Source organism: Auxenochlorella protothecoides (assembly GCF_000733215.1).
Source record: "Auxenochlorella protothecoides strain 0710 unplaced genomic scaffold scaffold53, whole genome shotgun sequence".
Taxonomy (NCBI): Eukaryota; Viridiplantae; Chlorophyta; class Trebouxiophyceae; order Chlorellales; family Chlorellaceae; genus Auxenochlorella; species Auxenochlorella protothecoides.
In genome coordinates, this window is record NW_011934321.1 from 278,772 (window position 1) to 298,636 (window position 19,865).

At 63.3% G+C, this 19,865-nt stretch overlaps 9 protein-coding genes across 9 annotated transcripts in view; 4 read left to right on the top strand and 5 right to left on the bottom strand.

The window, feature by feature from the left end:
• The window catches only part of F751_4532 (SPX domain-containing protein 2), a gene marked incomplete at both ends in the record, with an annotated part of 4,757 nt that extends 4,238 nt beyond the window's left edge, over positions 1–519 (top strand). Inside the window, one exon of the mRNA XM_011401927.1 lies at positions 19–519. Coding sequence (XP_011400229.1) covers positions 19–519 — 501 coding nt within the window. The remainder of the gene's footprint in view (positions 1–18) is intronic.
• Positions 520–1,177: 658 nt separating this feature from the next.
• Positions 1,178–2,680, bottom strand: F751_4534 (Peptide deformylase 1B, chloroplastic; the record flags this gene model as incomplete). The annotated part of the gene is made up of 6 exons (XM_011401929.1): positions 1,178–1,294; positions 1,449–1,559; positions 1,700–1,812; positions 2,038–2,117; positions 2,351–2,489; positions 2,647–2,680. The coding sequence occupies 6 exons, from the start codon at positions 2,678–2,680 to the stop codon at positions 1,178–1,180; spliced, it is 594 nt and encodes a 197-aa protein (XP_011400231.1).
• A 722-nt stretch (positions 2,681–3,402) lies between these two features.
• On the top strand, positions 3,403–4,510 carry F751_4535 (Heterogeneous nuclear ribonucleoprotein H; the record flags this gene model as incomplete). The annotated part of the gene is made up of 4 exons (XM_011401930.1): positions 3,403–3,468; positions 3,747–3,923; positions 4,032–4,156; positions 4,336–4,510. The coding sequence occupies 4 exons, from the start codon at positions 3,403–3,405 to the stop codon at positions 4,508–4,510; spliced, it is 543 nt and encodes a 180-aa protein (XP_011400232.1).
• A 461-nt stretch (positions 4,511–4,971) lies between these two features.
• On the top strand, positions 4,972–7,567 carry F751_4536 (Protein N-lysine methyltransferase METTL21A; the record flags this gene model as incomplete). The annotated part of the gene is made up of 4 exons (XM_011401931.1): positions 4,972–5,055; positions 5,256–5,387; positions 6,748–6,940; positions 7,176–7,567. 4 exons carry the CDS (start codon positions 4,972–4,974, stop codon positions 7,565–7,567), a joined length of 801 nt encoding a protein of 266 aa, XP_011400233.1.
• Positions 6,066–6,296, bottom strand: F751_4537 (hypothetical protein; the record flags this gene model as incomplete). Its single annotated transcript, XM_011401932.1, has 1 exon — positions 6,066–6,296. The coding sequence occupies one exon, from the start codon at positions 6,294–6,296 to the stop codon at positions 6,066–6,068; it is 231 nt and encodes a 76-aa protein (XP_011400234.1).
• A 2,190-nt stretch (positions 7,568–9,757) lies between the features above and the next one.
• Positions 9,758–10,415, bottom strand: F751_4538 (hypothetical protein; the record flags this gene model as incomplete). The annotated part of the gene is made up of 2 exons (XM_011401933.1): positions 9,758–10,104; positions 10,253–10,415. The coding sequence occupies 2 exons, from the start codon at positions 10,413–10,415 to the stop codon at positions 9,758–9,760; spliced, it is 510 nt and encodes a 169-aa protein (XP_011400235.1).
• A 496-nt stretch (positions 10,416–10,911) lies between these two features.
• Positions 10,912–14,724, bottom strand: F751_4539 (SWI/SNF-related matrix-associated actin-dependent regulator of chromatin subfamily A-like protein 1; the record flags this gene model as incomplete). Its single annotated transcript, XM_011401934.1, has 12 exons — positions 10,912–11,114; positions 11,269–11,356; positions 11,503–11,597; positions 11,718–11,781; positions 11,958–12,087; positions 12,480–12,631; positions 12,857–13,096; positions 13,220–13,297; positions 13,476–13,615; positions 13,878–14,109; positions 14,293–14,383; positions 14,651–14,724. 12 exons carry the CDS (start codon positions 14,722–14,724, stop codon positions 10,912–10,914), a joined length of 1,587 nt encoding a protein of 528 aa, XP_011400236.1.
• Positions 14,725–16,300: 1,576 nt separating this feature from the next.
• Positions 16,301–18,455, top strand: F751_4540 (Transmembrane prolyl 4-hydroxylase; the record flags this gene model as incomplete). The annotated part of the gene is made up of 6 exons (XM_011401935.1): positions 16,301–16,420; positions 16,962–17,113; positions 17,242–17,348; positions 17,522–17,628; positions 17,913–18,041; positions 18,273–18,455. The coding sequence occupies 6 exons, from the start codon at positions 16,301–16,303 to the stop codon at positions 18,453–18,455; spliced, it is 798 nt and encodes a 265-aa protein (XP_011400237.1).
• A 331-nt stretch (positions 18,456–18,786) lies between these two features.
• The window catches only part of F751_4541 (hypothetical protein), a gene marked incomplete at both ends in the record, with an annotated part of 2,016 nt that continues 937 nt past the window's right edge, over positions 18,787–19,865 (bottom strand). The window contains 2 exons of the mRNA XM_011401936.1: positions 18,787–19,311; positions 19,508–19,634. Coding sequence (XP_011400238.1) covers positions 18,787–19,311; positions 19,508–19,634 — 652 coding nt within the window. The remainder of the gene's footprint in view (positions 19,312–19,507; positions 19,635–19,865) is intronic.

Here is a 19,865-nt window from a genome sequence, read left to right on the forward strand (position 1 = left end):
GCGCGGGTGCTGGGGGAGGCCGAGGGCCCCACCAGCGTGGCCGACGCCGAGGTTCATCACGGCTCCAGCCTGTCGGCCGACAGCCACGTGTGCGGCAGCAGCGCGGGCGGCCTTGCGGCGCCCGGCGACGGCCCGGGCTGCCACACCGAGCCGCGGCACAAGCGGCGGCGCGAGCCCGCGCGCATGGGGGAGGGCGCCATGAGCGAGGGGTCGGCGGGGGGGGGCGCGGCAGGCGGCGAGGATGCCGTGACCAAGCCCGTGCCCCAGGGCTCGGGCTCCACCACTGCCACCGCCACGGCCACGGCGACGACGACGGGCGCGCCGTCGGCGCGGCCGACGGCGGGCAGCAGCGTCCTGCGCCGCACGCGCGCGGCGCTGGGCCTCTGGCGCCAGCTCCAGGTCACCGCCAGCACGCCCTCCACGGTGTTGCCGCCGGGGGCGGGCCTGGATGCGCGCCGCGCGCTCAGCGTGGGCGCCGCGCCGGCCGGCAGCGGGCTGACCAACAGCTCGGCCGCCTGAGCGGCGTCGACGGCCGGGTCGCCTGCGCCGGCGCGGCCAACATTGCTCCCGATGTGCGCGGCCTGTGTGCAGAAGCCTGGATGCCGACAGATCCAGCCCCAGTGTCGACCCTGACGGCCTGGCTGTCTGCTCGCCTGCCGCACTGACAGCCCGCCCACTGCAATGTCTTCCTGTCTGCACAATCTGGGTGGGCATTGCCGCGGGGCCGGCCCAAGACCAGACATGCCACCCCAACTCCAGCCCATGCTTTTCGACAGCCCCAAGGGCTCGCTCATTCCGGATACTACCCCTCTCTCTTTTTTCCCTGCCTGAGCCCCATGGTGCAAACCCCTGACCCACATGCCGTGTTTTGCGGACGCTCAGGTTGCTCCATCCCTTACCCCCCCACCAAACCTGCCTGCCGTCCCCCGTGCGACGGCCCGGGAACGCACAACCTGAGCCCCCTCACCCGCAACCCTGAAAGGCCCCCTCTCCACTCCCTTCCCTCTTTTACCCCCTCTTCTTCCCCATTCCCACACCACCAAATCACCACCGCCCCCCGCTGACTGGCGGCTCTTTGCCTTTTCGCTCCCGGCTGAACACGACCCAGCCGGCTGTGGCTGTGCATCAATAATATGGTCACAGCACCTGCCATCGACACCTCATCTCCAGGACAGGCTCAGAGCGCTGGCGAGGTGCCAGGGTTGGTGGCCTGGAACTCCCGCACCAGAGCCTCCAGCCCGGCGGCAATGTTTTCCCGTACCTCTGGCTGCATGCGGTCCGGCAGCAGGGTGCCCTGGTGGCAAGGGGGCGTGAACGGGGGCGGGGGGGCGAACGAGTGAATGGACCTTCGTGGTGGGGTGGGTCGTGGACAGGCTGGGCGCTCGGCTGTCAGCAGGTGCGCAGCCTGCCCTCCACGGGATGCTTCTGTGCCGGCTGGCCCCACTCACCTGGAGATGGTCGTACTCGTGCTGGAAGATGCGCGCCGGCCAGCCGGACAGCGTCAGCTTGAAGCGCTTGCCAAACTCGTCGTGCGCACGGATGGTCACCTTTGTCGGCCGCTGCGAGGAGGTGTGGTAGGGAAGTGCAGATGTTTTGTGGATGGTGCATACTGGTGTGGGGTTGAGACGCGCATCAGTCCTCTGTTCCTCGTCACCTCCCCCCAAGCTCCAGGGATCACGTATCGTTTGGCCCCGCGCACCTCCACGTTGCCATAGAGTTCGGGGAAGGAGAGGCAGCCCTCTTCAAACAGGTCCTGCGTCTTGCCATAGCTAATGATCTCGGGGTTAACCAGCACCACCTCCTCACCTTCGCCTAAGATTGAAAAACGAGGGGTTGGGGAAGAAAGGAATAGTGGAAGAATTCGGGCTTGCCAGCCCAACCTAAACCAATGTACTCTTTGGGAACTTAACAGCCCCTAGCCGCCCAGAATCCAGCATGTGGATGCTCAATGGTAGGCAAACCTCCTCAGTGAAAGGGGCCTCCGTGCCCCTACTACAACAACCCAACTCCCAACCCCTAATGCCGGCGAGGTCGCACCTCTCTTGCCCATTTCGTTGAACACCATGAGGCGGATGTTCACCCCCACTTGAGGCGCAGCCAAACCCACGCCTTCATCACTGCAGGAAGGGGAGGAAGGGGGGGGGCCGCTGTAGGGGAGATACTGGGAAGTCTCGCTAGTCTAATGAGCGGCAGGGATCTGTGTGCAGCCGCACAGCGCCTGGGCGCTGGAGGAACCTCGCTCCCGTTCCATGCGGGCCGACAGTGAGCCGCCCCCTCGCAATCCAGCAATGGGACTGATTCGCTCTGAAGCGTTCTACTGCAACCCCATGCCCGACCCGCGCCGACTCACTCATACATAGCGTCGAACATGTCCTTGGCAAAGGCACGGAGTGTATCGTCAAACCTCGTGATCGTGGCGTTGCCAGCCCTGAGGCGCGGGTCGGGGTACTTGATGACTTGGAGTGGCGCATTCCACAGCAGGGGTGCGTCTGCTGGTCGGTGAGAGGGGGTGGCGACGGTGGGTCGTAGCTTGAAGTCAGAAAGAGCTGTGGTGCCCAATGCAGAAACGCATGAGCAGGGTCGAGTGCAAGAATGCCACCCCCGAGTCCATGACCTTGCCTCCTAGCTCACCCCCCGATCCATCACCTGGAATTGCCTGCTCCTCCTCTTCCTTCTCCATCCTCATGAGCTCAGCCATTCCCCTGCGACCTTTGGCATCGGCTACCGGGCCCTCTCGTGGTCGGTGGCACCGGGAGCTGGAGTGGAAGCTCGAGATGTGTCGCGGTGTGAAGGCCACCAGCCTGCACACCGCCCTCAACTGTGCAGGGAGGGGTGCGCAGAGTTGCATGTCGATGGTTGTGAGAGTCGAGTCGATATCTGTCTCCAAATAGGACTGTCTTCGATGCGAATTGTCAACCAGGACCACACATGCAGCTCCAAAGGGCATGTGCATGGGTGCATTTCGAGGACTGCTCCATCGGGAAGAAAGAAGAGAGGAGCTTGAGGTTGCCCTCCGTTACCCAGTGCGATCGGCGAAGGCAGCACCCAACGAGAGCTACCACCATCTCCGTGGTCACTTTGTTCCAAGACTCGTCACATCAAGCCACTTTGGGTACATCGCCCTGCGTCCTCTGTCTGGAGACCCCAGCTCGGACCCCAGGATCCATCACGCTGGAGAGCGGCGCCCCATTTCCCGGCGGGCGAGGCCCGCCGGGCCCTGCTGGCTATGGTCCTCCTCCAGGCGGTGCCCCCCCGCCCGGACATTACCACCCCCCGGGTCCCCCCCACCATGGAGGACCGGGCTACCCCCCACCAGGTGGCTATGGGCCCGGGCCCGGGTATGGGTACGACGGCCCTCCTGCCTATGAACCAGGCCCACCCCCCTTCAGGGGCATGGGAGGGATGCCATCTAGCTTTTTCGCCTGCGTCAAACTGCGGGGGTTGCCGTTTGGGGTGCAAGAGGCTGAAGTGGGAATGTTCCTGGTGGGTACACAGCGTGGGGGGGTCTGTGGGTTCAGCGCGGGGTTATTTGGGGTGGGAAGATGAGTGCAGCGCCGCATGGATGCATTGCTGGGAGGCTTGGCTGCTGGTCTTTGCAGTGTGATCGGCGAGAGTGCCGGTCTGCCCTCGCATCCGTCCGCACCTGGCCCAGCCACAGTCGGATGCACGCCGTGCCTCGCTCGGTCCCACGTGCGAGCCCCACCCCCCCACCCTTGCCCCCCTCTCCTCCCCCTCCCCACTACCAGGGCCTGGACACCATTGACATCCTGCTGGTGCGCAACAACGGCCGCGCCACGGGCGAGGCCTTTGTCGTGCTGGTGCACCCCGCGGAAATGGAGGGCGCTATGCGCAAGCACAAGGCCTACATGGGCTCGCGCTACATCGAGGTGCTGGAGGCGCGCAAGCCGGACTACTACAACGCGGTGTGCAGCACGTTTGGCGGCGGCGGTGGCGGCTACGGCGGCCACCACGGTGGCGGCGGCGGCTTCCGCGGGAGGAGCAGGAGCAGGTCCCCCCCACCCGGCTCGGAGCGCCCCGCCCCGCCGCCCACCACCATCGTGAAGCTGCGCGGCCTGCCCTTCTCCGCCTCCGTCGACGACATCGCCGCCTTCTTCGCCGATCCCACCATCGGCCTGCTGGCACCCAACCCCGAAAAGTGCGCGCAAGGGGTGGACAGGTTACCTGCATGGGCGAAAGATGCGTGCGCTGGGTGCCGGAGGGGCGGAGCAGGATTGCACTGTGCCCTCTTAGGCGCTTGGTAATACTGCACCTGGGCGGGCACGGGCGGTCCCCATTGCCTGCAACCAGATTTGCACACGTACCCATCTGCCCCAGGGTCACTATTGCTGTGGCGGCCGACGGCCGGCCCAATGGGATGGGCTTCGTCGAGTTTGAGAGCCCCGAGGCGGCGGCGGCGGCCCAGACCAAGCACCGCCAGATGATGGGCACGAGGTACGTGGAGATCTTCGCTTCATCTGCCGAGGAGCGGGCCCGGTATGTACCTCTTTGAGAGCGCGCTCGAGTCGGCTTGCTGGGACGACGTGTGCCTTGGCCTGTAAGGGAGCAGAACAGCGGATGTGGAGGGAGGAAGGTTACGGCTCCTGATGCGGCCAGGTAGTTTGACTACATGATGCGGCATCCATGTCATGCAAAACAGAGAGATACGAAAAAGTTGTCAGCGGTGGGGTTCGAACCCACGCGGCCGAAGCCATTGGAATACCCAGGCATTAAGCTGGAAGCGCGAAATTCACTTGAGACCAACCCCTTAGACCACTCGGGCACACTGACGACAGGATTGAATAAAATGCGGGTCATATTGTGACTGAAGGCCACTTCACCACCACCAGCCCGGGAACATGCCGTCCCCTTAATACTGCGGCGCTCCTTCCCCGGTGAGGTACGCCACAGATTGCTTGTAGATGACATGTGTTCGCTGGACCTGCGACAGCCTCGCTAAGGCACCTAGGGAGTATGTCGTCGAGACTCCAGGATCGCATCGTGCAAGACTTTGGGACGATCACCGAAAGCTTCATGAACGTACTTAAGAGCGCAAAGGTGGATTTGCACCCTCAAAACGATGCAGGTAGCATGAAGGTGAGCGTAGGTGGGGACCCTTACGTGCCCCATTCGGGGTAGACAGGAGAACTTTGGTCAGCTGGTTGCTTGCTGGACTGGGTCCATCCTTACACTGCGAGTCGCGTTGATGGTATTGATGGTCAGCAAACCCTCACCCTACATCTCCTTGCCACTCCCAGGGCACCACCCCAGGAGCCCTGCCCGATGTGTATGTTGAGCGCATGCTGGTGGCCGCTGAAAACCTGCTGGCCATCAACCGAGAGCTGAAACAGAATGCATTGCTGAATGACTGCAGCTTGCGACGGCAACTGGTGGGTGGGAGTGCCACATGCGGTCTCGTGCGTCTGTGTGATTGATCGACAGCAGGGACCTGTCGAGCTCCAGCTCGAGAGGTCCGGTTGAGAGTGTCCATTGCTGTGAGTGCTGCTCTTCCGTCGCCACTTGTCCATCCTCCATGCGCAAAACAGGTGGAGGAGGAGGAGACCAGGAGTGTCGCCCAGGAAAGCCCTCAAGGCACAGATCCCGGCTCAGCTCTGACACCCTCAACTTCCTCCTGATCCTCGACAGCTGTGACGCCAGGATCCTCAAGAAGCAGCTGTACTTCTTGCGCTTGGAGGGGAACCCATTGACCCTGCAAGATCCATGCTGCTGTATGAAATCGGAAGCCCAAATAGTCGTTCATGCAAGGCTGCAAACCCCAGGGCAAGCCGCCATGCACACCGATACCCTGCACTTTGTAGAGGAAAGTGTATCGCGCCATGAGTCTCCTCCTTCTCTGCATGTGCAGGTCCGCCTTGCGCATGCACAGTGCAAATCTCGCACAGGCAGCCTTTGTATGTGACGAATTCCAAGAGGCGTTCGCCACACATTATGCCTCTTCTGTTGTGTCGACAGACCATGTGAAGCTCATGAACGACCTCGGACTGTTTCCGCGCCCTGAACATGCGTGTCCGGTACAGCGGTGAAACTGATGGCTGCATGCTCCATTGTCATCTCTTACACATGCCAAGGATATCGCTGCAACTACAAAATCTGGGGTGGGTTGGGCGAGGTCGATGCCTCTCGAGGAACGGTGGAACACTCACTTCAGCACCAGTGTTGAGCAAGAGCTGTTTGGGTGAGTGACGCGATGGCATTTCCCTGTTATTGAGACCTCTGCGACAGCTTGGGCAGCCAAAAGTCTGGACTCTTTCACTTTCATGTTCTCGCCCTGTCATCATCCGGACTTCTACGCTCGCCACCCCGCCAGCAACTGAAGGAGGTCCCCCCTCCTCTCAGGGTCAGATTGACCTTTGCACAGGACCCAAACTCCGAAAACCTTGGCACCACCGTCTGGGATGCCTCCATCGTACTAGCAAAATTCCTTGAAAAGGTGCACTCGGGGGGGGTGCTGTATCGAGGGGTCCGAGATGGTGCCCGCTTTTGTGAAAGTCTCACTATTATGACTGTCAGAGAATGCGGCCCTGGTGTGAATGTTGATCACTCCAGCAGGCATGCCTGTGGAGCAGAGCATGGTTCCATTTCTTGCCGCGCCCCGATCCTGCTCCCAGCTTGGTGCTGAGAAGTGTTCACAATCTGCCTTCTGCTGTGTGTCACTCCACCCCTCCCTGTGACCCCTTCACCTCCATCACCACACCCCACCCCCCCCCGACGCACCCAAACCCCACGCAGAACGCGCGCAAGGGCGAGTGGTCCACTGTGCGTGTGAAGGGCAAGCGCTGCCTGGAGCTGGGGGCCGGCATGGGCCTCGCAGGCGCGGCGATGGCTCTGATGGGGGCCCATGTGACCTTCACGGACTTGGAGTCGGTGCTGCCACTCCTGCGCCAGAACGTGCAGAACAACCTGACGCCATCGGCCTTGAGACGTGGGTCCTGGAGGGGTGCAGTGGGGATGGGACAATAGCTGCCCAGCATGGAATAGTGCTGCTGGGAAAGTGCGGAACAGCTGGGCGAGGCGATGCTGCGAGTCAGCCAGGCGCCTTGGGCAGGCACTCGGTCCCGCTCATGCCCTTGTGGATGCAAGGGCGCATTGCTGCCCCCCCATGCCCCGCAAAGACCATGTGTGAGACGGCTCTCCCCCCTCCCGAATGAGATTTGCAGTGAGCGGGGCCGACGCCGCCGCCGCACGCGTGGGGACCGCCAGTGTGGCTCCCCTGGATTGGGCGGACGCTGCTGCCTACGCGTCACTGGGGCCCCCATTCCCGTTCCTACTGGCGGCTGACTGCATCTATGCCGAGGGCGCAGTGCCCCACTTCCTCGCGACGCTCCTGGCCCTGACGGTACCCTCCTCCCGTATCCTCGTCACCAACGAATTCCGGTCGGCCTCAGTCCACGCCGCGTTTCTGGCGGGGTGCGAGGGTGTGTTTACCCTGCGCAGAGTCCCCGTCTCCAAGCTGGACCCTGCCTATGAGCACCCCGCCATCCACATCTACGCTCTGTCGAGGGCACGGCAGGCGGTGCGTGACCAATCGGGGCGCAGTGTCTTGACATAAACCTTCCGGCGGCACTCCGACGCAGGAATATCGACATTGCATGGTACCAGCATGGTCGCGTGGAAACAGTCGCGCGACATCAGCTTCTGGCAAAGCGTGGGTGCGTACATCGGGAGTGCGAGAGGCACCGGCTGGGCGGAGTGGCCGTCATGGTGCGACGGCCATGACGGCGTGACAGGACAATGAACCTTCTCACAAAGCAAATTAGTATCCTTGCACTTACATTGGGTGACTTTACATGAATTGTATCCCTGTCTTCGGGTCATGGAGCTCCCATGCGTAGCTTGGCACAGCGGTCAACATGCGAGCGCGACTTGAGGAGACCGTGAGCGCCCCCCTCCGGAATGACAGGTGAATGGCCAATGAATCGTCCGTGAAGAAATGTCAGGACTCACCCATGTGCGAAGAGACAGTTGGAGAGACGTACCGTTCATTCGAGCGTACGACATCGCATCCCTTAGTGTAGTGGAAGAGGGTGTCACACAGGGCGGAGGAGTTACGCTCGTGTGTCGGGTCTACCTCCCTAAAGCGGGCCGTGCCATGTCAAAGCGACCTGCGCAACCCTCGGATGATGAAGAATGCGCCGATATTGAGCGATCGCTATCGACGGAATCCACCATCACGGAGTTGGACTCGAGGATCCTGGCCGAGGTGGGTGCTCCGCCAGTTCATCAGGGAGGGGCTGACCCACCCGCGAGAGGCGGGCTCCAGAAACCTCCAGCACCGCTCACCACCGGCCCAATTTGCAGCTTTCCTACACCTCGGAGTCCTTGCAGCAGCAAGACTACGAGCTTCACCTCCTCCCTGGGCTGCACTTCCCCGTACGGTACTACGACACCGTGGACTACAGGCTCCGTGCGAGTCTAGCGACCATCCGCAGTCGTCTGATCTCACTTCAACCCCAGGTGAGCTTGAGAACTAATTGTGGGCACCATGACGTCCACTCTTCCGCGGGGTGGGAGTGCTGAGCCCCGTAGCCGGTCCGCTCTGTTTCTTCCTGGGCCCCTTCTCGGATTCCGATCATTCACAACCGGCATCGCTGCCCTCTCGCCTGACTGGGCCCCAGGCACGCTTCTGATCATGACCAATGGATGGTCCGACTTCTAACACCTGCACTGCCCGTCACAGCCCCCCTCCAACCCCCCATTTGCCCCGCCTTCAGGTCCGGTGCGACAACAACACGCTGGAGGCCGCCCTGGTGCTGGTCAAGAACCTGGGCTTCTGGGACCACTGCTCCCTCGTCTGCTGCCTCTGGCTGGCCATGAAACTCATCGCGGTGAGGACCGCAGCGCCCTGCCGCTCCCTCATCTGCTCCGCCAGCTCCGTGTGCCCGGCGGAACTGAGCTGGCGTGAGCTGGAGGTGTGCAAGGCGTTGAACTGGGACCTGTCGGCCCTCCTGAGGGAGGCAGGGGTGGTGCGATAAGGACCGCACAGGGTGCAGCCCCATGCCCACCACAGAGCGATGGCCGTGTTTGCACCTGCAATGTTCCAGGTCCCAACCCAATCACACTTGCTCTGGTTGGATGTGCCATAGCGTATTGACTTCCTGATCCCGCCTTGGTTGCCCTCTCCATGTACCTCCGTGGCTGCAGAAGCATGACCGGGATGCTCTTCCCCTCCGGTCTGCTGGTCCAGCAGATGCATTGTCCCATCCTGCAAAACGACCCAGTCACCTTTTGTTGTCTTGTCAATGGACCGATACTTCCCTAGCCTGCACCAGCACCATCCCTTGCTGGCAACTCTCTTTGCAATGCCCCCCCCCCTCTCCCTTGAGGCACCCACCCTCTTCCAACCAGAGCTCAATTTTTATCCCTTGCTCTCTACTGTTCAGTCAGCCCATCTCTTCAGTGTTGTATGCATATGGTGCCCACGTTGCCGGAACTGCGTAGGGAAACGGAGTTCCCCCCTTGCGCAGCACCATCCGGTCTGACTTCGTCTCATGTGGCACGTCCTCACCATCAAGGGCTCTGTACTGAGGCAAGAGCTCGCATGCGAGGGTATCCAGGTCAAAGTTTGGGCGCATCCACAACACAAGCAAAGACAGGGCATGCCTATGCACCGGGTGGCTTGCACAGACGGCACCACCCTCTCCTGAGAAGGACAGAGGGAAATCTGGCTACTCCTAGCCAACAGCGCCACCCCAGCATCCTATCAGGGGGCGATTTAAGAATATTGCTGGCGCATCCAAGCTCAGGCCTCATCCTCGCGGAGAGGGCTGTCATGTGTGGAGGCAGTGGGGCTGCCCACATCTGTCCATCCCACCGCCCTCGCAAACTGGCCACGGAAGGACGGTGAGGTGAGGAGCAGGAGGGGCCACAGGGCGAGGAGCGTGAGGCGGCTCTCGGCCGCGTACGCCGTGCGGCCATGGTTGCGCACCAGGAGCGCACTCAGCACCGCCCAGAGGCCCGCTGCAAAGGCGGCAGCCACCAGGAAGCCGGACGCGATGGGGCTGCCCTGCGTGCTCTGCACCCTGGGCGGCAGGGGTTGGCGGACGGGCTGTGAGACCGCGTACCTCTCCGAGTAGAAGCTCAGGGAGCCTGTGGTGTGCATGTAGGAGCAGTGGGGGGTGATGAAGGAGGATGCGTTCCGCCTGGGAGCGGTGCAGCATCGCCATCAGGGGGCCTGCAGACGATACCAACCGCTCACACCAGAGCCCGACCCAACACCAGGACACCGCGCGCTCACCCGTTCCACGCCAGCCTCCCTCTCTCTCGTACACCCTCCAATGCTGTCCCGTCCTGATGTCGTCGTGCATGTGCACCCTGGGGGCAGTCTGCCGCTCCATGCTCAGCATCTGATCCAGCACCCCCCTCTCGACACGGGCCATCTCCCTGTCAAACTGCCGCATGCTCGCCGCCTGCTGCGCCAGCATCTCGTCTACAACATCAAAGGATGATCCGGTCGCTCGTGCCACCTGCGAGAGGCGGGGACCTTGTCATGGCGTCCGGCAAAGTTGGTTCTTTTGGCACGTCGTTTCGACGGTTTCGCATTCATCGCCATCCATTCCGGGAGCCCCTGAAACTTACATGACGCCTTCTAACCTGGGTCGCAGCGCCGCCTCTCCCAAGGCTGAGGGGATTCGGAGGGTGGGACCGACCGGGTGGACCCCTTCTCAGTACAAACACCCCCGGTCGCGACCTCGTCGCCGAGCCGGACTGGGCATGCACCACCTCCATGTGGAGATGAGTATAAGCTGAGCTGTGTCACTGTTCCTCCTGACTTGTTTCTGGAATATCATGAGATGGCGACGACGACGACCGCATGCTGGGCGCGCTCCGCGACCAGCATGGGGTGGTTGGTCATGGGGTGGTTGGTCTGTCGAACACAACTGATTAAACAGCTCTTCAAGTCAGGTCAACCTCACCAAAGGACCTCTTCAGGTGACCTGCCGCGGCGATGGGCGCAGCGTTCTTCTTGTTGAGCGCCTGGTGGGGCGGCAGCGGCGCCGGAGCCTGCCATGCAGGCACTTGATGCCCGGGTTGCTGCGCCCCAGCTTGGGCCGCGTTCCTGACCCCGCCCTCCATGAAACTTGTGACCGTCATCTGACCTGTTGAGGATGGATGCAGTGCTGCGTTCATGGGGGCTGTGCGTGCTGGTGACAGACGGGTCCCGGCACGCTTTCCCAGGCCCTGCCCCGGCCCCACAATCCCCGGCCAATCCCAGGCGTCCCACCCATACCCAGCCCCACCCGACCGTCTCACCTCGCTCGGGGAGGGTGCGCGCCCCGCCAGCAACCTCCAGCGCCTGGCCCTGGCCATCCAGGGCCTCCCCCACGCTCTCCAGCTTGCTCTGTGAAATACGATGGGTTGGAATGGCGGCGTCAGGAGGTTGCGGTGCCGCCCGCTGCATCCGAATCACGGCGTCGAGGGGTTGTGCACGGCTACGATGCTGTGCACGTTCCGGAGCTGTCCCTCACAAAAGCATCCAGCACGGACCTGAATGGTGGACCAGATGATGTCATCCACGGAGCCCTTGGCATGCAGGAAGTGAATGTTCACCGAGGAGGCCTGGCCGATGCGATGAGCGCGGTCTGGGGGACAAGGGCGGGTGGGAGGCGTGCAGTGGACAGGGGTGGCGGAATTCAAAAGGGCTCTTATGTCGGTGGCGCTCAAGCGAGCATTGGTGCCACCCTGACTCGGGGCCCTCCCACCTTCCGCCTGGATGAGGTCCCCGGGCGTCCATGTCATCTCGGCAAACACCACGGTAGAGGCAGCCTGCAAGGGGTTGAGCAAGGTAGGATATGAGCATGCGCTCATGGCTCCGGCACAAGCGCCCACTGGACACCGAAGGGAGGCGCTGGCGCTCCTGGTGTCCGGGGACGACTCTGGCTCCTCCCCAACCAATCCTTGGCCATGATGACGTTGCCTCCCAGCCCCTCGCCACCCCTCACCGTGAGCGTCAGGCCCACGCCGGCGGCCTTGATGGAAAGGATGGCGACCTGCACGTCAGCGTTCTCCTGGAAAGAATTTACCAGGCGCTGCCGGTCCGAGGTCTGAGTGGACCCGTCGATCCGGATGAACCTGCGGGCAGCGCGGGCGGCTGGGGTGTGCCTTGATGATATCTGTAGAGGGCAGGCGCATGACTCATACCGTTCCTTGCCTCACAAATCATCTCAGCGTGGTGCGGAAAGGGCACGGTGGATCCCAAGCGGTTGGGTGCCTTTTTGCGGAAACCCTCCTGAGCGCTAGAAAGGCAAACCAAGCATGCCAACATGCCCTTGGACGTTTCTCCTTGCTCATTCTTCGTGTACGCGATCCCCTGCATTCATCAACCCGCCCTCATGCATTCTCTCTTGTTCACAGAAGAGCATCGTCTCCCCTTCCCCCATCCCCCCAAAGGGACCCCCTGGACCCCCGCCTCACCCCGCCCTCCAAAACCACACACACACACACACACACACACACTCACGGACCTGAGCCCCTTGCGGCGGTTGCATTCATGCTCGATGGCGTCCAGCATGCAGGTGTGGTGCGCAAAGGCCAGGAACTTGGTGCCGCCGTCCAGCAGTGTGCCGACGTACTCCTGCACCGCCGGCCCCTTCACCTCCGCGCTCAGGCGGTACAGCTCCATGAGGCCCGCGCCCTCCGGCCCCGACCGCGCGAGCGCGCTGAGGCCGCCGCCCGCGGCCGCCGCGCGCGCGGTGGCGGCGGCCGCCACCTCGCGCAGCGCCTCCAGCTTGGCCTGCTGCGCGGCCAGCGCGCGGCGCGCGGCGGCGTCCAGCGACAGGAAGCACTGCTGGCGGCGCTTGCGCGGCAGCTGCGGCAGCACGCAGGCCTTCTGGCGGCGCACCATGACCGCGCGCAGGAGCGCGTGGAGCTCCGGCAGGTTGCTGGCGCCGCCGTAGCGGTCCCAGCGCGTGCCCGCGCAGTAGCGCTCGCCAAAGTCCTTCATCTTCAGGCGCGCGCCGGGGACGAGGGCGGAGAGCAGGGAGAAGAGCTCCTTGGGCTTGTTCAGGGCAGGGGTGCCGGTGAGCAGCAGCACGCGCGGCGTCTCGCGCAGCAGGGGCAGCACCGCCAGCGAGCGCTGCGCCTGCGGTGGTGGCGTGGTGGCGGCGCGGTGTGGAGGGGGAGGGGGTCACGGAGAGGGGGCATGCACCCCGGGTGGGGGGATGGAGGCGCAAGCAGGCAGGCGCGGCGGGTATGGGGCCCAGACATGGGAGCCTCGCGCCTTGGGGTCCTTGAGGTAGTGCGCCTCGTCGGCGATGATCAGGTTGAAGCGCTGGCCCAAGTCCTGCGGGGGTTTGGGGAGGGCGGCAGGGGCTCAAACCTCTGTCCCGAGGTTTTGAGACCTGCGACTGGGCCCCGAGCCAGCAGGTTCATGGTGGCAGTGCCGTCCGTGGCGCAGAGTGGCATGCAAGATGGTCCACTGTGCTTCGTCGGCGGGCCAGTCCCCATCCCCAGGGCCTCACCATCTTGGGAACAAAGTTGTAGGAGGCAATGAGGAACTGGAGGCGGGCAGGGATGGCGGCGGCGTCCTTGTGCGTGTGCACGACGTGCACCCGGTCCTCCGTCACGCCCAGCCAGCGATGCAGCGCGTCAGCCCATTGCTCTGCATGGTGTGTCCCAAGAAGAAAGAAGGGAACCCGTCGTCAAGAGTGGAGTGCATGGCCCCAGGCCATGGCCCCCAGGGATTCTGGAGTGCTGCCGGACCCCCACCCGGGTCTCAGATGGGACATCCCTGGGCACTGCAGTGATGTCTGCGCCGCACGGAGTCCGGACCACAGGTGACCAAGTACACACCCGGCCTCCCAGTCTGTGGGCCCCTCCTCACAGCACAAACCCCCCACCCAGTTCGAAGCTGCATGCCGCACCTCGGAGGGAGCTGGGCGCGATGATGAGCGCCGGCCACGCGTCGCGGTAGGCGGCCGCCACCGCCAGCGCCTGCACCGTCTTGCCCAGCCCCATCTCGTCCCCGATCAGGGCCCGGCCGCCCCGTGCCAGCGCAAACCGGACGCCCTCGCGCTGGAAGGGCATGAGCTGCGCCTCCAGGTTGGAGGGGATGGATGCGTAGCGCGGGCTGTCGTCGGCCCAGCCAGACACGTCCTGCGGTGGGGTGTGGGAACTGGGGGAGGATGCCAGGGACTGTGCTCGATGCCCGACACTCTGAGCATGGTGTGCCCACCTCTGAAGAAGGGACTGTGTCCTCGACCATTCCATGCGGAGCTGTCACACATAGGGCTCCTCCCGCTGAACCCCGTCCAGGGCTGATCAGCCTTGCCGCCCCACCTGCAGCACCGCCAGGGCGGGCTTCGGCAGGGGCTCCAGCCTCACCCTCACGCCCGGCACGGCCTCCAGCGCGGCCGTCACCTCGTCGTGGCTGGAAACCGGGAACGTCCATGTGCGGCGGGAGGAGGAATAGGAGCTGCCAGGGAGCCTGCAGGGCGGCGCGACTGGCGGACATTTGACTGGCGCACGGTTGGAAGGAGTGGCATCGATGCCAAGCCTGCATGCATGGCTGTTCGTTCTCCGCACGCCTAGGGGCAGCAAGGGCATGGCAGCAGGCTCCAGACATTGGGGTAACCGGCTCTTCATCCATTGTCTGGAGCAGAAAGGTGCTATTTGCAGCCCCAGGGCTCCCACGCACCTCTTGAGCACAGCGGCGATGGCATCGTGGAAGCCGACCCGGAGCTCGAGGGTCCGCTCCGCCCCCAACTCCATGCTGGCATGCATGAGGGGCCCGGCTCCTCCCGACCCCAGACCAGGCTCCTGGGCTGGCAGGGGTGCGGCGGTGCTGCTGCTGACCCGCAGGGTGGGGGAAGGGGGTGGCGCCGCGCTCGGGCCTGATACCGCAGCCCCAAAGGAGGCGGGGAGCGCTCGAGGGCCGCTGGGATGAACTGGAACGCCTGGGGGATGGGGCCCGGAACCAGATACAGAGGGGCCGCTGTGATTGTTCCACATGGGTGGGGCCATGGACAGCTGGGCCTGGGCCATCATAGGTGGGGCCGCTGCCAGCTGCGGCGTCGCCGTTTGGAACGGGCCCACCGCACTCGGTTGCGGGGCGGGTGAGGGTGCCGCAGCTTGAGGTTGCATGAAGAGGGACCGCAGGGTGCCCAGACCGTATGCGGGCCTGTTTTCTGCAGCTGAAGAAGCAATGCTTGGAGCGGGTGGTGCAGAGTGGCATGCAGCATGCTGGGCAGGAGCCGGGGGGCTGGAGGGGGTCGCTGCAGGATGGCCACTGGCAGGGCCGTGTTCGGGTCGTGGCAGCCGAGCCGCAGCAGGGGCAGCATGTGCGCCAGGGGTCCGGCTCCTCCCGGACTCAAAGTCCCTGTGATGGATCGATTCAGACACAATCAGAGTACACATGCTGGAGGCCACGTCCGCATGGCGCCTGGCGGATCCCGGCGCCCTGCCAAACCCCGCATGGAACTCACGCTTCGAATGCTGCAAACAAGGCTTCATCATCGTCCCACGACATGCTAGTGGCACGACATAGCAATCTGGTATTTACGAAGAGGCATCAGATGCAACATCGCGCGGTCTGAGCATGACCAGCGTGACAGCGCTGTCCCCACCGGAGCGAGAAGTTGAATATTTCTACCCTGATTCCCGCTTTCGCAACTCCGATACCCAGCTGCGGCATACGAGACACATGGTGGAGAGGCAGGACAGACGACTAAAATGATTCTACTTTGCAACCCCAAAGTGAGGCTAGGGTCGGTACAGAATAGCATGTGGGAGTTACTACTGCGGAATTGGCTGCGCCTGTGCAGTCTACCCAGTTCGAGCCATGTCACATGGTCCACCCTCCCGGCGAATGCATGTTCAAAGGGAGCATCCAACATGCGAGACACGAAACCAACGGACGTATTGCTGAGGGATGTTTGCGATCACCACCATCAAACTTATACTTTGGTATCCAAGGAACCAGGCAGGTGGAGGTCGAGGCTGTATCCATATCATCTTTACCGTGGATGGCAGGATTGAGCTCCTCGACATGAATGTGGATGTTTAGAACCATCGGAAAAAGAGAACATCAATGGGTGTGGAGCACCTCCGGTTATGATACATCAACTCTCCGGGAGCTCCTGTGGCGTGTCGTGTTGCTGTCCGGTGCAGCTCGGGAAGACGGAGACGTGCACCGTGCACCTCGGGCAACAGGGAACAGCCGCAACGTTTTGCGGGTACGATATGACCACCGAAGTTTGGATGTGTAAAGCGATTTCTTAACACTGTTTCCCGTTATTCCTCGCCCCTGGCATTCTGCAGTGAGTGTAAACCCACTGTGCTGGCCGCAATGCGGTTCCATGCTCGGAATGGGTACTCTACAACAGCCGTCCTGGTGCTCTGTGCCATAGCTTTCTTCACAGGGATAATGGTGCAGCAGTACCCAGGCTTGCCCAGCGCCGGACGAGGGGTGAGTAGCAGTCGGGGGGGTCGGGGGTGTCGAAGGAATCGTTGCTGCTCGGAGGTGCCTTGTTCCATGCGTCTGGAGCCCCTCTCCGCTGCATGCAGTTGACGGTAGAGCGAGAGGGAGGCAGCGCACGCTCCCTGCAACAAGAGGAGAGCGTGCCAGCAGTTTCCACAACCGGGCCCACACGCAACTGGACCTCGTTCGAGGAATTGTTGGAATGGTCGGGCATGCTCGCCGACAGGCCAGTGTTGCAGTCAGGAGAGACTGGACTCGACCATTACGTCGTCCAGGTGCCGTGAGATCGGGAGCGGTATGGGGAGGGCACCTGTGAGCAGGTGGCAGTGACTTTTCTAGGTAAAGGGTGTGATTGACAAGACCAGCCGTGTCCCTTGCCAACCCAGCACCCTGCACTCACCAACACCTGCCCCTCTGTCGATATAACTAATGGCCCCAACTCCTGTAGTGTCAAGGAAGCCGCAATCCTGGGGCATCGCTTCTGTCCTTCCATCCAAACCCCTCCCTGGATCCCACCCTCCACACACAGCCTTTCCAGTTGCTCAGCATCTACCCCCGGGCCTACATCTTCCCAAAATTCTTAAGCGAGGCAGAGGCCGACAAAATGGTGGAGCTGGCGGCCAGCAGACTGGCACCTTCAGGGCTGGCCCTCAAGAGGGGCGATGACCCCAACCAACAGAAGTAGGGAGGTTGGGTGCGCCCCTGTGTGCTTTAGGCAAGCTCAGATGTTTCCGCAGAGCGGCGTGTTTGACAACTCATGCCTCAGGGTAGGTTATCGACGCAGACATTTCGTCTCCTGATCCTCACAGGGATGTAAGGACCAGCTCGGGCACCTTCCTGTCCTCAGGCATGGACAAGACAGGCACCCTGAGGTCGGTCGAGGAGAAGATTGCAGCGGTGACCGGCGTACCCTCAGGTGAGTTGGGAGGGGGGCCTAGCTGGATATGCCTGCGGGCCGAGTCAGGCCCCACCTGCTTCTGTTTCCTTGCCAGCCGCACCATGTTGAATGAACTGGTGCCACATGTTTAGGCAGGGACAGCACCCAGACACTCACTCCACCTCGGTGCTCTCCACCTCCCAACCCCTCAGCATATGGTGAGCCCTTCAACGTCCTGCGGTACGAGAATGGGCAGCACTACCACTCGCACCTGGACGCCTTCCCTGAGAAGGACTATGGACCGCAGAGCTCCCAGAGGGTGAGTGGGGTCCTGACCTGGCCCTGTTGCAGCTTCTGGGGCATCGCGGGGCCAGGGGAGCTGCTGTGTCGTAGGCCTGTGGTTGGCAAGGAGGGGGGGAAAGGGCATGTGTGTTGCTGCAGGCATCGGCGGGTGCTGGGTGGAATGGCGTGCACATGCGTCAAGGGTTCCTCATCCAGTACAGTACCTTACGATGGAGTACCATGCCTGCCCCTCAAATGGTCTGGTTGGGAACGAGTGCCTCTGATATCCACTCGGCTCTGCCCCTGCACCACCCTGCACAGATTGCCACCATGCTGCTCTACCTGACGGACGTGGAGGAAGGGGGTGAGACCACCTTCCTCCTGGAAGGAAAGGACGGCCTGGACCGCCTGCGCAACATCGACTACACCAAGTGTGACACCGGCATTCAGGTGAGCGTTTGGGGGACGGAGGGGGGAACATGGTCATTTGAGAGCGACGGAGTCGACGCAGCCTCTGCCCGCATGGCCTCGTTGAAGCGTTGTGCAGTGCCCTAATCATCGTGCACACACCCTGCACAGCCGAGGGCTGCGGCCAGAGTCGCTCGAATTCGGCGCCCCTCCCCTCGGCTATACAGCCTGCCGATCCCTGCCGACCCCCCCCCTCTTTGGCTCCCGCCCCAGGTCAAGCCGCGCAAGGGCGATGCCCTGCTGTTCTGGAACATCAACCCCGATGGCAGCCTGGACCAGCATGCCCTGCACGGCGGCTGCGACGTGGTCTCCGGCCAGAAGTGGGCGGCCACCAAGTGGATGCGGAACAAGTGCATTGGGATGGACTGCCCGAAAAGCCGCACCAATGCTCAGTGACGGGGCCGCCGGGGTTGCCCTACACTCGGCCGCTCCCCCCCACCCCCCCGTGACTCGAAACCTTTGCCGACGGCCTGGCAGGCTTGCCGGAGGAGGGGCCCGGCTGCATGCGCTCGTGGCCATGTAACATCGTGATCCCCAGCGCCGGGCTGACCCGACCTGGTAGACGCAGGGCAGGGGTCTTGAGGCAGGCAAGGGGGGGGGAGGGGTGTGGGCGGGGGGGGGGGGCCATCCACCCCAGGTCGAAGGGATGAGCACTGCCACTTGATACCTGGGACAAGCATAGGCCATGGATGGCCCCAGTCAGGTGACCCCTTCACACCAGCAAGCTTCAGAAAGGATCCTTTGCCCCCGGCTCCCGGTCGATCTCGCTGGGCCAGCGCGCGGCGGGCAGGGGCTGGACCAGCGGGGGGTCGGCGAGGTAGGAGGCCAAGGCCCCCGTCAGCGCCAGGTCCAGCAGCAGGTTGTCCACATTGCGAAGACCCACCCCGGCGGCGCGCAGCGCGCGCAGCGCGGCCCGCCGCGTGTACAGCGTGCCTAGCGTGCAGAAGCCGCGGCTGAACAGGCGCACGCCGGGGCCCGCCCAGGCCTGTGGCGTGGCGTCGCAGAGGGACAGGTGCAGCACGTCCCAGCCGGCGGGCAGGGCGCCGAGGCGCGCGCGCAGGGCGGGCAGGAGCGGGCGCGAGGCGGGGGGCACCGCAAAGTCGTCCTCCAGCACCAGGGCCATGGGCAGGCCCGTGCCCAGCAGACGGTGCATGAGACGGAAGTGGCTGAGGTCGCAGGCCACCTTGTACCGCGCGTTTGGGGTGCGGGCCCGGAATTTGGCCAGTCGCTCGCCCGTGAAGTAGGTCTGGACCTGCACGGGCTTTTGGAGGTCGATTCTCAACATGAATTCGGATGTGTGTGTGTATATGTGTGTGTGACAACAGAAGGTGGGGCGCGGCGCTTCTGAAGATGCAACATTCCATGTCACCACACACGGCACCGGCGAGCTGCGCTGTTGCCCTTTCTGAGAAGACACGGGGCCATCCACAAACGCAGGCAGCACCCACCTCCGCCTCGGGCAGGTCGCCGTCGCCGTCCAGAGCGTCTACAAACTCAAAGTCGTGCACGCCCGCCGCCGCCAGCTCAGCCCGGACATGATCGCGGCGTTCGGTGGACCGCGCCAGCGACAGCACCCTGGGTCAGGTGGAGGGATGATGGGTGGGGGCCCTGGGGTCGTGGGCGACATGGACACCCTGGCAGCGACGGCGGGCAACGAATGGGCCTCCAGTCCGCCATGCACAGCTCATCCCCCTCACCAAATGGGAAAGGTGAGGTTCCCGGGGACTTGGTAACGGGGCAGGTTGGTCCGGGCAGCAGCCACGTGCTTCCAGTCCCAGGCAGAGTACTGGCGAACCCAGCGCCTCC